We start from the raw sequence: 13,630 nt of genomic DNA on the forward strand, positions 1-13,630 counted from the left end.
CAGGCAAAATTACCTGAGATGACTGCCTACATACCAATATAGAAACTAAAAAAATACACTTGCTAGTCCAGGAATTAGATTTTATATTGCAGAGTGAATTATTTGGAGTGTAATTTAGAAATAAAAACTGCATCATAAAAATCATGACAGAATCCCTTTAAGCTCAATTGTTCATGGGATGCTGTTCAGAAACTTGATATTTCAGCATCTGTAAAAGTAACACTACTTCAAGAGGTGAACAAAGCTTTATGGGTTATATATTGCAAATGATTGCATTCACTGATCACTGTATTATGCCAGATTATAATGAATGTATCCCTGAATATTCGGTTTATTATAAAATAAAAAATAATGTAAGATTGGTAGTACACAAAGAGCACAATTATTAGCCCTTCTGATCATGTTATTAAACCTACAAAATTAACTTACCACTGATGTGTTGGAGGCTCCTGACTGATCTTTCAAAGTAAATTCCATCTGAGATCAAATTCCTTCAACTGAGTGTCAGCTAAGAGCCCAGTAGGTGAGTAGTCAATAGGAATAGGCATGGATACACCACTCTCATACTTCAAATGTGATCAATTTTTTTAGCCCATGTGCCAAGTAATACTATAATCAGTAGAGAATATCTCTCTATATGATTTCATTACACTGGCCTGTTACCAGTGTAAATTATCTCTTAATTATCTTCTTTGGCATCTGCCAACACAATGGCTAACTGCATATTCAGGGTCAGATATCCCTAAAAAGTTAATTATTGGTCTGTAACAAGTAGTCGGTATCTCCACAACAATAAGCTTAAAGGAGAAGGAAAGCTACGGAGGCATTTTATTGCCAATAGATTAGCTGCAATAGTGCAAGATAGAATGCTATATTTATTCTGTAGAATGTTTTACCATGCCTGAGTAAAAGCTTTAGAAGCTCTCTGGTTGTTTAGGATAGGAGCTGCAGTATTAACATGGTGTGACATCACTTCCTGCCTGAGTCTCTCCCTGCTCTGGGCTCAGATTACAGTAGAAAGGGGAGGGGGTGGGGAAGAGGAGCAAACTGAGCATGCTCTTGCCCAGGGCAATGAGGTTTAAGCTGAAGGCAGGAAGTCTGATACAGAAGCCCATGTGTACACAATAGAAGGAAAGAAATGCAGTGTTTCTTTTGACAGGGGACTCAGAGCAGCACTACTTTGGGGGTTTACTGGTATATTTAGATGGACCTTTCTGATAAGGCTTACTTAGTTTTAACCTTTCCTTCTCCTTTAATGTACATGCAATATTCAACTACTTTTCCAACTTTTCATGAATTGTTATTCCTTTCTGATTAACAGTTATTGAGCTGGCATCAGGGGAATATGGAGACTTAAACCCTGTGTTATTCCGGGCTGTAGAAGATGGCTTATGTCCAATCACTCGAGACAAGAGTCAGCAAACCAAGCTAGATCAGGAGCACTTTCCTAATGTGAGTGTGAAATCCCATCATCTGTATGTCATTTGTTACATAATCTGACTTGTCCAGCTCTTTATTATTAAATATGAACCAGTTAGGTTTTTTGCAGTCCCACAAATTTCCCTGCAGTGAGTTGTGTGTAAAATCCCACTTATTAATGGTAGTTGTGTCAAAATATATTCTTTGCACTTCTGTTTATTTGTGCTCGATGGCACTCAGTCCTTCCTATCTTCTTTTCTGAATCAATCACAATTGTGGCCTGTACCTAAAGATTAGGGTGCGCATGCCACTTGCACGCCAGACACCAGAAATTATTTCAACTTGGCATCAAAAATATTCAGTGCAATTGAGCTACTTTTGATCTGCCACAAAAATTTCAGGCACAACACTCTCTTGTGACTGCAGCGATGTTGGTAAGGGAAAAGGATAAGGGAAAAAACCATGGTGCTTGCACTTGAAATTGTCAATTATAAAGAGTTAATCTTCTTAAATTAATTTGAACCCCTATGGTTTTAAAGGAACATTTTAGAACCTTAAGGTGCATAGAGAGTATGATTTTGTCATGGAATTATTCTAGTACACAATAATATATAAATGCAAGTTTATTGTTTCCCAGAATTTCAGTATATTTGCAGGTGCCTGCAAAGTAGCATAAACTGGAACTTGCTTGGAAATTTAAAAGCAAATTAGTTTTCACATTGTTAGATTCCAAGATGTATTCATGTTTCATCAGTTTGGGTATGAATGGCATCATTTTTGGCAGTGTTAACTGTATTATTGCCCAATTCATAAGGAGCAAGTCAGCTGCAAATATATATATATTTATATATATTTATATATATATTTATTTTTTATTTTAGAAACTACCTATGCACGTAGCTATACCTAGAAAAATCACATTGCAATATTGTACAGAAGCTAACACGGGGGTATTCATTTTTTTGCCAAATGTACATACAATGATCCTTCATGTATATTTATGCCTATGTATATGCTTGTGCCAACAGGATGTCTCTGTACATGTAGAGAGTCACACTTTTGCCACCAGCTCCCTAAACCAATTTCGCATCCTTTTCAAACGCACCTTCCTCTCTATTCTGAGAGATACGGTAAGGACAAGAAAACGTATGCTGTAGGTGGGTAAGCAAAAAAATATATTTAGATTTCTAAAATGTTGCGAACAATTAGGGTTAGGCTTAAATGAAGGGTACCATAAATGAATTATATATTCACAGTCCTATCAGCCTTTTCATCAGTCCATAAAACATTACACAAGTCCATCTGATTAGGAACAATTTACATGTATGTCTATGAAGTGTTTTATTCATCTAGGTCATGATAACATGACAACATCTAGCAGTGATAGGTCTAAAGCTCTGAGATTTGCTGAGCAATCTTGATCTGAAATTGATCTTGAAGAAGCTGCTTGAATGGGTAGTGACATTTTTTTAAAACTACTTAGCAAAACCAGTAGCTTTAGACTTCGGTTACTGAAATGAACATGTAGCACAACGTTACATAGTTAAGTTGGATTGAAAAAAAGACCAAAGTCCATCAAGTTCAACCCCTCTTAACAAATCCAGTACACATACTATATATATATATATATATATATATATATATATGGATATAGATAGATATATAGATAGATCTATCTATCTATCTATCTATCTATCTATCTATATATATATATATATATATATATATATATATATATATATATATATATATATATATATATATATATATACAACTTTGACAGTCTACCCTGACGGTTTTAATCCTCCATTCCTTTTACCAGTTCAGTTGCATGTCTTTGCACTTTCTCCTGTTCTTTAATATCCATCTTAATAACTGGAGCCCAAAATTTTTTTCATCCCTCGAATTAATGCCCTTTTTTCATGCAAGACTGTACTTTTTTCGCTTAAGTATCCTCTGAATAAAACTGCCTAGAATTTCAACCAAAGTGCATAACCTTGCACTTATTAACATTGAGCTTTATTTGCCAGTTTGCTTTCCATTTTTCCATTGTCCTGTTATTTGGGCAATGTGAGCAAATCAAAGCGAAAATGCGCTAGCGTTCAATACTGCCTAGCGCAACTTCGTTAGAGGTCTTCGCTCAGGCTAATTTGCGGTAAATTTAAAGTTGAATGTACGTATATGTTGGAGCAAATGCATTACATTACACAAGTCCAGGGAACCTTAATAAAGAAAATAGTTGTTATAATGCCCTACACATGAGCCCACTGTATAGTTTATGTTCCATATGTTAGAAAATGTATGGGGGAACCCGGTTACCCAAAAAAGATTTTTAAGGACTTTTCCAGGCTATCACTCTGAAAAAAGGAAAAGACGCCAGCGTTTTTTGGACTTAGAAACTTTTTCCACTAAAAAATATAATGTAAGTAACTGAAGAATGAGGAAGTCCTATGCACTCCAGTGCACTTCGTCTGGTCTGAGATGGTGTAGGCAAGTCTGGCGAAAGAAGTAACGTTTAGTAAAATCTGCATCCTAGTGAATTTGCGGAGTAACGTCCATTCGCCAGAGCGAAAATTCACCTGGTGATAAAGTTCGAATCGCCGCTAGAGTCTCCTTCGCTAGTGAAGTTACGCCTGCACCCGTTAGTAAATCGGTGAATTCCCTGAAAACAGTAACACTGGCAATTTTTAGCCAGCGTTAGTAACTTCGCCCATTAGTAAACAGTGTCAGACTGGCCCACTGGGATACCAGGAAAACTCTTGGTGGGCCCAGCAGTCAGTGGGCCCTCTTACATCTAACCATTTTGCCTATTTCATGGCCATTCCCTATTTCTTTAAGGGCCTTCATAATGGAAGAATAGAGTATAGTATGTAGAGATAAAAGACTAGGAGAATAAAGAGGTTGAGTGAAGAGAGAAGGAATAATATTTTGGAAAGTGGGCCCACAGTCTAAGGTTTTCTGGTGGACCCCTGGCATCCCAGTCCAACACTTTTAGTAAATCTGCCCCTAGCTATAGTTTCGCATGGTTTAGTATCATTCATCAGCATCGCCAGGAAGGATTTTTCTCCTCTTTGAGGCAAATTAAGGCTTCAGATGGATTTTCTCATATTCCTTTGGATCAGCTAGCAGGTTATAGGCAGGTTTCAGTTAGACCAAAATGTTGAACTTGATGGACGTGTGTCTATTTTCTTTTTTTTTTTTTTTAAAAGTTTTTATTTATTAAGAACAGTTGGCAGTACATCAAATGACAAGTAACAGAAAAGTACAAAGGTTGCACAGCGACACAATATCACACGTGACACTATACAGCATAAGTTACCACATTCCTTGTAATGTACAATGCTCACACATTTCCGGAAACCATAGGGTATATGTCTATCCATTGACCCCATACTTTGTCAAACTTCTCAGGGTGACCACGGGCTTCATACGTAAGCTTTATTACCGGAAGCATATGATTCACCATGTTAAGCCATTGGTTAATTGAGGGAGGCATAGGTTGAATCCAGTGCATAATAATGACCTTCCTTGCATAAAATAACAGGGATCTATACATTATTCTAGTACCGCTTTTAGGAACTAGCTCATCTATTGCCCCCAGAAGGCAGGCTTCAGGGGAGACTACTTGGGGAAGGGCTAAAGTATCACTAAGCAAACCAACCACTCTTTTCCAGAACTGGAGTATTCTTGGGCACTCCCACAACATATGAATAAAATCTGCATTAGCCTGAGCACATCGGGGACATGCCGAAGACTTATCAGGAAAGATCCTACTCAGCCTAAGAGGGGAATAGTAATAGAAATGCAATATTTTAAAACTAATCAGCCTGTCTTTCGTTGAGATAAGGTAATTATAGGCTTTGTCAGTAGCCTCATCCCACACATCATCAGTTATCGTAGGTAGAACTCTCTGCCATTTCCGCTGGGCTACTTGGAAGGGAGTACTCCCCGCCTCCATTAAATTCCTGTAAAGGCATGATACCAATTTGCGCGGGTTCTCCGCATGTAATGTACTGGAAACATCAAATTTGTGAAAGGAGGGTATATACCCATCAAACTGAGCTTTAAAGGCATGCTTTAATTGCAAGTATCTGAAGGGGTTGATTATTGTGTCAGGACATAACTCTTGCAATTGGGGGAGAGTGACAAAGACCCCATCTTTCAGGATGTCTCCGAGTTTTTTGATCCGTCTAGTGGGCCAGTACAAAAAATCAGTGAGGTAGCGGAGATGCGGGAGATTGGAATTTCCTCACAGTGGAGTGTGGTGGGAGAACAAAGTTGGAGACACCTTGCACAGTCGGAGAGCCAGCTGCCAGGCCATATATGGGGCATATAGAACTGGGGGAAGCTGGGGTAGATCTTTCAATTTACGCATGGGACAAAGTGCCAAAGCTTCCAAAGAGCCCAAGAGCAGGCCATGTAATAGCATATTGGGGTTTTCAGGATCAGGATTAAACCATTCATGAATATGTGATAGTTGAGCCGCTAAATAATACAGCCAAAGGTTTGGTAGACCTAGACCCCCACACGAAGGTGGAGCCGTGAGGGATTCCCAGGAAATTCTGGCCTGCTTCCCTGCCCATATAAATGATATTAACACCGTGTTGACTTTCCGAAAAAATTCCTTTGACAATTTGATCGGAGTGTTTCTGAAAAAGTATAGGAATTTTGGGAGAAAAACCATCTTAAAGATATTAATCTTCCCCCATAATGTCAGAGGCAAGTTCTGCCATTGAGCAGAAGTCGCTGTAAACTTAGCCACCAGTGGACCTAAATTAAGCTCAGGGAAATCGGTAGCCTTTGATGTCACAGTTACACCCAGGTATTTTATTTGGGCTGCCCAGACCAGTTGGTGGACCGGGGTTTGTTGATGTGGGGGGATGTCATCTATGGGCATTATGAGCGATTTACCCCAATTTATCTTCAGACCAGAGTACATACCGAAGTCCTGTATTATATCTAAGGCCGACTGAAGTGTACGACCCGGATCTGCCAAAAATAGCAGAATATCATCAGCATAGAGGGCTATGCGTTCTTCGGATGTCTTGTAGCGAAGTCCAACTATATTAGGGGCATTTCTTATACTTATGGCCAGAGGCTCTATTGCTACTGCAAACAGGAGAGGGGAGAGTGGGCACCCTTGCCTGGTGCCTCTATGTAATTGAAGAGGTAAAGACAGGGAGTTATTTACACGAACTTGAGCGATGGGCGCTGCATAAAGTAATTGAACCCAGGAGATGAATCTGGGGCCAAAGCCAAAAGCCCTCAACGTTTCCCATAAGTATGGCCACTCAATGGAGTCAAAGGCCTTGGCTGAATCCAGAGACACCACCACCCTCGAACCCGCATTCTCATGCACGACCTGCAAGTTGGTATAGAGTCTCCGCAAGTTAACAGTAGTGGACTTGTTAGGCATAAATCCTGACTGATCCGGGTGAATTATTGATGTTATGACTTTTATTAGTCTGGAAGCCAAAATTTTGGCCAACAATTTGGCATCTGTATTTATCAACGAAATTGGGCGATACGAGTCGCACAGATCAGGATTTTTGCTGGGTTTATGGATTAGCACTATCAATGCAGAGTACAAAGACGGTGGTAACTGCTTAACCTCAGATGCAGCCCCCACCATGTGTACAAATTGTGGAATCATCTCTTTAGCCACCTGCTTGTACCACTCAGCCGGTAGACCATCAGGGCCTGGTGTTTTGTTACTAGGGAGGGAGTGGAGTGCCACTGCAACTTCAGTCGGAGTAATAGGGTTATCTAAGTATGCTGTCTGTTGTTCATCTAATTGAGGACAATTGATTCTCCCAAGATAGTTAGCAATATCAATTTGTGAGCAGGTAAGTTTCGATGTATATAAATCGGCATAAAAGTCCCTAAAAGTCTCGGTAATTACCTTTGGGGATGAGGTAATAGTGCCGTTGTTTGTTATGATTCTTGGAATTAATGTGCTAGGTGTAACGCTTTTTGATAGGTATGCCAGAGTTGCTCCGCCCTTTTCCCCTTTATCAAATAGTCTTTGTGTCGTGTACAGCTCCTTCTTTTTCGTGAGGGAGGTAATAGCTAGTTCTAGGGCCTGTTGCGCCTGACACATTAGAGTGTGATTAGCGTCTGAGGGGTCTACAGCATATGCTGCTTCGGCCTGTCGTACCACCTCTGTGGCGTCAGCTACCAATTGTTTAGTATGATTTCTCGCACCCTTTATGGCCCTGGAGAGGGAATCCCGAGCAACTGCCTTGGATGCGTCCCAAGATATATTAGGGGAGACTGTATCCCTATTGATGTCCCAGTATTCCGCAAATTCCTGGGTAACTGTCTCCTGTACCTCTGTGTTTTGCAACCACAATGGACTAAGCCTCCACATTCTATCAGATGACACATCGCCCGCCTGAAGTGATATCATTAGAGGGGAGTGGTCAGAAAAGGCCCTAGGGAGGTATTGAACTTCCGAAACTAGTAGGAGAAATTCGGGGGATGCCAGTGCCAGGTCTATTCGGGAAAGCGTATTATGGGTAGCGGAATGACAGGAATACTATCTGGTTGCTGGGTTTTTCCACCTCCATATGTCCCTCAGACCCATCGTATCAGCCCAGTTGGCTAGTGGTGTTAGTGCTGTTGTTTGGGATATTAATCTATCAAGTGCGGGATTCAGCGGGGAGTTGAAGTCACCCATTAAACAAACAGGAGCAGGGGGAAACTCCAATATCTTATTAAAGACTTTGTCTAGCGTGTCCATAGACATAGGAGGAGGAAGATATATATTCGCTAAGATTAAGGGAGTAGAGTTCAGTTTGCAGTAGAGGACAATATACCTTCCGTAAATATCCAGGTGAATCTTAATTAGCTCAAACATTATGTGTTTCCTGACCAATATTGCCACTCCCCGGGCATAAGTAGAGAAGGTCGCATGGTAATGGTGCGCTACCCACGCTTTTTTAAGAGCCAGGATTTTCTGACCTACTAAGTGGGTTTCCTGTAATAAAAGGAGCGCCGGTGAGTGGGTTTTAATGTATTGGAATAACTGTGCCCGCTTAAACTTTGAGTTTAGGCCCCGTACATTCCAGGAGCAAATTTTGATGGAAGCCATTATGTTACACCCAATGTGGAGCTACGTAGGATTGGAATGTGTAAATTCGGCCGGCTGCCAACCAACTGTATACCTGTAGAACTATATACACAGCATAGAAACCTTTCCAGCTTCATAACTTCCCAACTTGTCCCTTCCCTCCCCTGCCCGCTTATGCAACTTAGCAAGCCTATGACCCCCAAACTTTCGATAAATGAGGTAAAGATAGCTTACGTAGGTGCCATTACAGTCCCCATTATGTAGGGTTAACAGTCCATGCAGATAGGAATGGACCAATCCAAACTCCGACAGTCACTGAAAATACAAAGTCCACAGTCCAATATTCCAATGGTATAGTATAGTATAGGAGTGTTACCTGCCGGTGAGTATGGAGTCAAGGTGCCAGAGTAACACCCCAATATCTTGTGTGGAGAGACAGCAAAAATAACTTATCTTGTGAGCCGCATGCCCACTATTGCTTGCGTAGAGATCTGGGCCTCCGAATTAGACGACGTCGCCGTCGTGATCTGGGGGATGTTGTCGTCGCCCCGCGGGGTGCTTCGATTCAATCCACTGAATAACATCCTCTGGGTGGTCAAAAAACAGAGTGGAGTCCCCAGTAGAGATGCGCAGCTTCGCAGGGAATAGCATAGCGTATTGGATCTTTAGTGTACGCAGTCTGCGCCGCGCCTCTGTGAATGAGCTGCGTTTCCTCTGAACCATTGAGGAAAAGTCGGGATACAGGGAGACTCTGGCATTCTCGTGGATGATTTCCCCTTTAATCCTCGCTGCGCGCAAGGCCGCATCTCTGTCCTTAAAGTTCAGCAACTTCATGACCACTGGACGGGGGGGAGCCCCTGGAGGAGGTCGGCGAGCCGGTACACGATGGGCCCGTTCCACTGCAAATTGTGCCGAAAAGGTATCTGACCCCAGCTTAGTCTTAAGCCAATCCTCCATGAAGGCCTCCATCTGAGGGCTTTCACATCCTTCGGGTAGGCCAATTACGCGCAGATTCGACCTACGTTGTCTGTTTTCTAGGTCGTCAACATGCTCAATGAGCAAGCGCTGATCTCGTTGTAGTTGCTGAACTTGTCTCTGAATTGGCGGCATATCATCCTCCAACGCCCCAATGCGTCTTTCGGCCTCAGTAGTGCGCTCCCGGAGCTTGTGCACATCCTGCTGCAACAACGAGAGATCCACTTTGATCTCCTCCATTTTGGATGTCATCGTGGAAGTCGTGTCGGAGATCTGCATCGCAAGTGAGGCTCTGGATTCGGTAATCGCTAGCATGAGCGTTTGCAGCGTAGGTTCCGGGTTGTGCTCATCGGCGCATTCAGATTGTGGGGAGACGGGTCTGCTGTTGATTAATTCGTCAGCGTCTTTCTCCCTAGCGCCGCCGCCGCCATCTTGTCGATGCGGCCTAGCAAACATCTTTGGGATGTTCTCGGATTTGGACTTCCCAGGGCCCTTGGAAGGCATTATATAATGCTGTGGGTTGTTAGGTCTCTGCTGGATGCCGTCCGGCACCAAAATATAGGCAGGAATCGGGTCAGGATATGTATTAGTACGGGAGCTCTGGCACTGCACGTCTATCACGGATCACATCGTAGCTCCGCCCCCACGTGTGTCTATTTTCAACCTAACTTACAATGTTAATATGTTACATATGGCTACTAAATAGAGTAAACCTTTATGTAAAAAACATCAGTCAATAAACAAAAAAACAAACACAAAAACACCATGGAGGGGGGGAATTAAAAAAAGTGGTGATATTGAGACAAATATAAGTGAAGATAGAGTTGCCGGATTCCCCTCCATATTCACAAACTTCTATTTCCACTTCTGTGAATTTGTTACAGATTTTGTCTTTTGCATGACATTTTATTAACATTTTTGAATTTGTATTAAGCTCTTCCTAAGCCTATCAGTCTATTAGGCTAAGCCTATCTCCTATTAGGAGAATCTCAGCTGTACATTTCCCTCATACTACTGATTGTGCCCTTCAGAGAAGAGATTCCCTGCCTCTTTAAAAGGCCAATATGGCAGAACACACACTTTATCACTATCCATTCCCATCATTATTCTCACCTAGGAACATGTTCAATAGCCTATGATTCCAGTTTAACTTTCATTTTTTTGTACCTGTTCACTGATTAGCAAGATGGATGCCGGGAACAGAAGGGACACAGTTAAATGTGGGGCCAACACTACTAGGCAGCTCTGTAGTTCTGGGCATGGTGGGGAGTGGGCTGTGTACTGATACAAAAAATTAAATTTGCCAGGGTGGCTTTACTTTCCCTTTAATTAAAGATCTATAAGTTCACTTGAAATTATAACATTGCCTCATTCATTTAGCAAAATAATGCAAATATGAGGTAAAAATCCCAGGGGGTGGTTTATTTTTTTAAATGTCAATTTTCTATTTATGATTATCCAGCGACACATACTACTAAAAAAGTATATTATTATGAAAATGGTCTATTTACATGAAGCAGGCTTTTATATATGAGGGGTTATATATGGGGGGTTTAAATTTCCTTTCAGCAGTCACTGTCTTACTGGCAGGCTAACTAAAACCTCCACCCCATCCACACACAGGGCTTTTACTGTTATAATAACATTATTAAGGTGTGCCAAGTTTTGATTACTAAACTTTATTTTAGTAGTTATATTAATACATTTATTAAGCAGGTACTATGCAAGATCATAGGCTAGAAGCAGAGAAGACAAGTAGTCTAAATTAATTCCACTCCACCACATTTATGTCATGAAACACTGAAAGTGTTTATGGCAAAAATGAAACTATAAGGCAAAATAGGTTTACGATAAATAAATCACAAATCTCCTTTGCCTAACAGTATAAACAGCAAACTAATTATATGAGGTAATATAAAACTTGCAAGATCAAATGCAGGTAGAAATGTTTCCTGGGCCATGATTATCTTTCTAGGTGTGTCTCACTGTGTACCATTGCATGTTACCTGTTTTGTTCTCCTACTCCAGGTCCTGACTCATCTGCGTTTCATGTCTCACCTATGTATTGGGGTTTTGATCGGGCTGCTGTACCTGCACATTGGAGATGATGCCAGCAAAGTGTTCAATAACACAGGCTTCCTGTTCTTCTCCATGCTCTTTCTTATGTTTGCAGCCCTCATGCCTACTGTGCTGACTTGTAAGTTAACCAACATTATTAAGTATAAGCTTTCTGTCTTCTCTTGCAGCTTTCATTGTCACACTGACAGTGCCTACTCATTCCCTCCCTCATCACTTCTTTAATTTATCCTTTTCGATAACCCATACTTTGCCTTTCACGTGTTTCTTGTCCTACTTTTTCTTGTAGATACATTATATGCTCCCTTTTTATCTCTATTACTCAAAGACTCCCAGTTGTCTCTATCATTCTCCCCCACCACACTCTTCATTGTTTTCCCACAGTTCCCCTGGAGATGTCTGTCTTTCTACGAGAGCATCTGAATTATTGGTACAGCTTGAAGGCCTATTATCTGGCCAAGACCATGGCAGATGTTCCCTTTCAGGTAACATACTGTGGTCTTACAAGGCCATTTTTCAAACAGTATCTAACTAAGCACTTTTAGAAGCAGAAGGCTTGTTTTTTATGGGGCCTAAATTAAGTCTTAAGTAGGATCTACCAAGTTTTACTAGTTGGCTTAACAAAACCCACCAAAATGCATCTTACCTTCATGTACACCCAATACCTGTGGTTGTACATAATATACAAATGGGTGGCACATAATTACTGTGTTTAACGCCTGATAATGTTGGCCTGTCCTTGCAATACAATGTTTCCTGTACAAACCAGAACTAAAAAAGTGTTAGCAATACAAACATACTATACAACAATCAGGGGCTATGTTGCAATGGCAAAAACAAGTTTATTTAATGTTTTTATATCATATGAGATATTATGATATGATTTAGTGGTACTTAAATCTCTGAATGTTTTTTCTAGTCTTGTATTATAGTATATAAATGTGCTAACTCAAGTGCAGAGGAACAGAACTAAAAGGTTAATGCATCTTGTCCTAGAGCAGCATTTTCCACATAATGTATTAGCAGTGGTTTGATTCTATCCACCAGGCACATTAATTGTGTACATGGCTAAATTCTTCCCATTTCTGTCTTGCTTTCTGACAGATTATCTGCCCCGTGGCATACTGTAGCATTGTATACTGGATGACCAGTCAACCTCCTGAAGTTTCACGTTTCCTACTCTTCTCAGCTTTGGCAACTTCTACTGCCCTCGTGGCACAGTCATTAGGCCTTCTCATTGGTGTAGCATCAAATTCTTTGCAGGTGATGAACTATTTATTTAGTAATCTAATGCCACAACACTCTACTACTGCACGTTCTTGCACAGAAGGCTCATTATACTTCTTAAAATTATTATGTATTTAAGGCTTTTAGTGTTTACATCAAGAAATACAAAATATAATATGTATATCCACGTTAACGGAACTCACAGGATTTGTATATACAAGCAAAAAGGTCAAAATGAAGATGAATAAAGTGCAAGGTTTATTTAAGCCGACGTTTCGGTTCCACACAGGAACCTTTCTCAAGGACAAAATGTAATATGTATATAAAGCACAGCACATACAAGCAAACAGGAGAATACTGGTGGTAGTTATTCAGAAAGTCTCTACTACACTTTAAGAAAAAATATAAATGGTAGCAGATTACATTCCTTCCCTTTGTTTATAGGTTGCAACCTTCGTGGGACCAGTTACTGCAATTCCAGTATTGCTATTCTCAGGCTTCTTTGTCAGCTTTAAAACTATCCCAACATACCTACAATGGAGCTCCTACATCTCATATGTCAGGTAGAAGGAAATGTGCTGTAACTATGAATGTAATTAATCACCACTAGATAACTTTTGAAAACATCCATCTTGTGGGGCAATTGTCTGATCTTAGAATATCAAACTTTTTTGCAAGTATATAAAAAAACAAAAAGCACATCTTTCATCGACTGCCTACACCATATATGTTTACAACCACTAAATATTAGAAAACTATACAGAAACCATGACTACTTAACAAAAGGTCACGCAGGCATTTTTTTGTTATATTGCACTTATCTTCCAACTCTCTACTGTTTACTCTTTAAAAGTGGTGGCT

At 40.6% G+C, this 13,630-nt stretch overlaps 1 protein-coding gene across 1 annotated transcript in view; it reads left to right on the forward strand.

The window, feature by feature from the left end:
- LOC121396432 (ATP-binding cassette sub-family G member 4-like) overlaps positions 1 to 13,630 on the forward strand; it is a 52,695-nt gene that overhangs the window by 35,708 nt on the left and 3,357 nt on the right. Inside the window, exons 9-14 of the mRNA XM_041571328.1 lie at positions 1,322 to 1,452; positions 2,448 to 2,549; positions 11,495 to 11,663; positions 11,927 to 12,027; positions 12,647 to 12,805; positions 13,214 to 13,332. Coding sequence (XP_041427262.1) covers positions 1,322 to 1,452; positions 2,448 to 2,549; positions 11,495 to 11,663; positions 11,927 to 12,027; positions 12,647 to 12,805; positions 13,214 to 13,332 — 781 coding nt within the window. The remainder of the gene's footprint in view (positions 1 to 1,321; positions 1,453 to 2,447; positions 2,550 to 11,494; positions 11,664 to 11,926; positions 12,028 to 12,646; positions 12,806 to 13,213; positions 13,333 to 13,630) is intronic.

This window comes from Xenopus laevis, chromosome 7S (genome assembly GCF_017654675.1).
Source record: "Xenopus laevis strain J_2021 chromosome 7S, Xenopus_laevis_v10.1, whole genome shotgun sequence".
NCBI lineage: Eukaryota > Metazoa > Chordata > Amphibia > Anura > Pipidae > Xenopus > Xenopus laevis.